The 3,032-nt window shown below is 35.9% G+C and overlaps 1 protein-coding gene across 1 annotated transcript; it reads right to left on the reverse strand.

Annotated features, from left to right (window-relative positions):
- Positions 1-397: 397 nt before the first annotated feature.
- CBR4 (carbonyl reductase 4) lies at positions 398-2,792 on the reverse strand (the record flags this gene model as incomplete). Its single annotated transcript, XM_009871728.1, has 3 exons — positions 398-576; positions 1,891-2,025; positions 2,622-2,792. Coding segments are annotated over 3 exons (485 nt in total), but the record flags the coding sequence as incomplete, so codon positions are not given.
- Positions 2,793-3,032: the final 240 nt, after the last annotated feature.

Raw genomic sequence — 3,032 nt, forward strand, 5'->3', positions numbered from 1 at the left:
CTGAAAAACTTGATGCAATTGTACCTGCCAACCAGTAATACACCTCCAGATTTTATTGATCTTTGTGTAACACAATTCACATAAAAACTCCACTCTATCCCAAACTGTAAAACATGATTTAATAAAAATATAGTGCTTTCAAAATGTTAATTAAAACTACCATTATGCCAAACACAGATATTTTTCAAACTGTTACATACACATACTTCACAATATCAAACAGTCTCTTTTAGGTAGATAAACTTACATGCTGGAACCCACTGCTGTTGGATTCCTCTTGTGACTAAAGAATATCAGGTCAGTTACACACATCAATCTTTGGTTAATTTCCATACCCTCCCCCTTTAATTATTATATATTACCATCATGACATTTAAGTACTTATTCAAGGTAGCATTTAAGTCATAAGCTGCAAGCCTCCATCTACAATTAGAGTACTCCCTGTTACATAAGGGGACTCTAGAAGAAAGACAACAGCTTGTGCAACTTCATGAGGCTCTCCAAATCTTCCAAGGAGAATTGCTTTCTTCAGCTGATCTTCCTCCAAATGAGCAGTCATCTCTGTGTGAATAAAGCCTAAGAGAGAAGACATATTTGAAGAGTTACTTAACCTTCAGCTAAATTTCTCTAGCAGATTTTCCCTGGAATCCTCCAAAGTCAAATTCACTGTAACGATTCAGCACCAGCTGCCATTCTTCAGTGCCTCAGAAGTCAGTCCAAATCATTTTATAGCTGAGAACAATTTTTTACCGAACCAATAAAATATCTTGGTTTTGGAAGCACTGATGTAATCACAAAAATGTAGAGATCTGTAAAGTCTATGAAAAAAAAAGGTAACTCTAAAATTGGGCACCAAACCATATTTAGTATTGCTTTTCCAAACGACAAAGTACAGTAATTTCACCAAAACATTCTCAAACACAAATATAAAATCTCTGGAAAGAAGAAATCGCAAGGATTTCCATTATATTTTATAACTGTGGACAGCACTTATATAATTTCTATTGTAGCACTCACTTGAGTATTTCCTGACAATTTTTGAAGGATATCTCTTTAGAATTTTCAGTTATCTGAGATTCAGTTTTCCCTGTGCTACACTTCTCTTCATAGAAACTGTAGCATCATACAGGGTTGATCTTATTCATTTTCAAGCTACCACCAAGAAGGGAAAGTCTCAGTTTTGCTTTGTACTGTACAACTGTGCCCCTTTATGACAGCACCAGACCCTTCAGTGAGCTGCTCAACTCATAAAACAATTTTACACATTTTTCCTGCCTAGTTCACAGGCTGAACTGGTTCATGTAGAACTCAAGAAGGCATCTGAGCTAGCACATGGTGAGTGGAAAAAGTCGGAAAAGATAAAAAGGATTTTTCAGTAAGGGTGGTTGGTTTGCTTGCACTAGATCACCTTGTGAAACCACAGCCTTGTCCTCACAGAACTTTCTTTCCAGATAATCTCCTTTTACTACAGTGATAGACAGGGATGCCTTCATGCCAGCTTCTCATGGTCTTTCACATTTCTCTAATAACAAACGAGCATTCTTAAGCAAGAGATGAGGGTAGCTGTCTGTATATCATTAGTTTAATCCTTTCATTTGCAAGGACAGGAGGTTTTGAAGTAGTAATAATGTTTATTATGTAATAATGGAGAAACAAACAGGTACAAACACTCTTCCAAATTTCTCAGTGTTCCTTTAAAGGGACTGAAGGTTTTGTAAAAGAATGTATTATACTTTAAACTGAAAATACCCCAAAAATATTAACTCACAAAAGTCAAAGAAAATAATAGCAATTTGCCTTAAGTTACTTTCAGAGTACAGCAAATATCCAGCAGTCTCGGTGATCGTGTATTGCAACAGTCAAGGATATAGGAACTCCCCAAAAACTAACCTGGAGCAACCACGTTGACTCGAATTTGCTTTTTTGCTACTTCTTTAGCAAGGGAGCGTGAAAATCCAACCAACCCTGCTTTGGTAGCACTGTATACACTTTGACCAGAATTGCCTTTAAGTCCTACAACACTTCCTGAAATAAAGAAACACTGATGAGAAGAAAAAGTTAAATGACTAATTTGAAACCTTGTACTAGTTTTATCGTTTTAGTTTTAAATTTGGAATGGAAAATGAAACTACAAGAAAAGGAATTAAAAGTGTATTACTAAATGTACTTCATAGCCTACTGCTGGGATAATCAGATCCCTCATTTATGTGTAATTTGTGCGGAATCCATACATCTGTGTTGACCAGGGCAGTAAAATGAAGAGCTCTCCAAAAAAATATCATTATAGAAAAAGAAACTAACTGTTCCTATTTGAGTCTTACTTAATAACTAAGCAGCTGGCAGATATAGCTATTCCAAGTGCTGATAAAAAATGGTATAATTCTTTTTTAATAAAATATAAACTCTGAGGTATTATTACTGAAACAAGCTGGTTTTACATTTAGAACATGCTGAAATCACACAGAAGAATAAGCATTCATAAAGCAATTCTAAGTATAGAATGTCTTAAATACAAGGAAAATAAGCCAATCCTAACAAGCAACATTTCAGCATCCTACACCTGCTAAAACTTTCTAAAACACTAGTACACAGAATTCCACTGTATTAGACAAGCAACTTACCTATATTGACAATAGCACCTCCCTGGTGTTGAATCATACTTCTTACAGCAGCTTTGCATGTCAACATTGTGCCCAAAAGGTTAGTGTGAATCTGTGCCATCATATCTTCAGTCTTGGTTCTCAGTAACAAACCATCCCTGACCAACAGACCAAAAAATCCAAGAGAATTGACTGAACCCCAATGAACACGTTTACTCATAAAGAAACACGACTGATGAACGTGAATGGGAATTTATACAGAATCACAGAATGCACCGGATTGGAATAGACCTTTAAAGGTCATCTGGTCCTACCTCCCTGCAGTAAGCAGGCACATCTTTAACCAGATGAGGTTGCTCAGTCTATATTGTTCTATACATTCTAGCATTCAAAATTATGACATTGCAAGGACAACACATAGAAAGAAAAAGT

The sequence above is a fragment of the Apaloderma vittatum genome, unplaced genomic scaffold (genome assembly GCF_000703405.1).
Source record: "Apaloderma vittatum isolate BGI_N311 unplaced genomic scaffold, ASM70340v1 scaffold10686, whole genome shotgun sequence".
Taxonomy (NCBI): Eukaryota; Metazoa; Chordata; class Aves; order Trogoniformes; family Trogonidae; genus Apaloderma; species Apaloderma vittatum.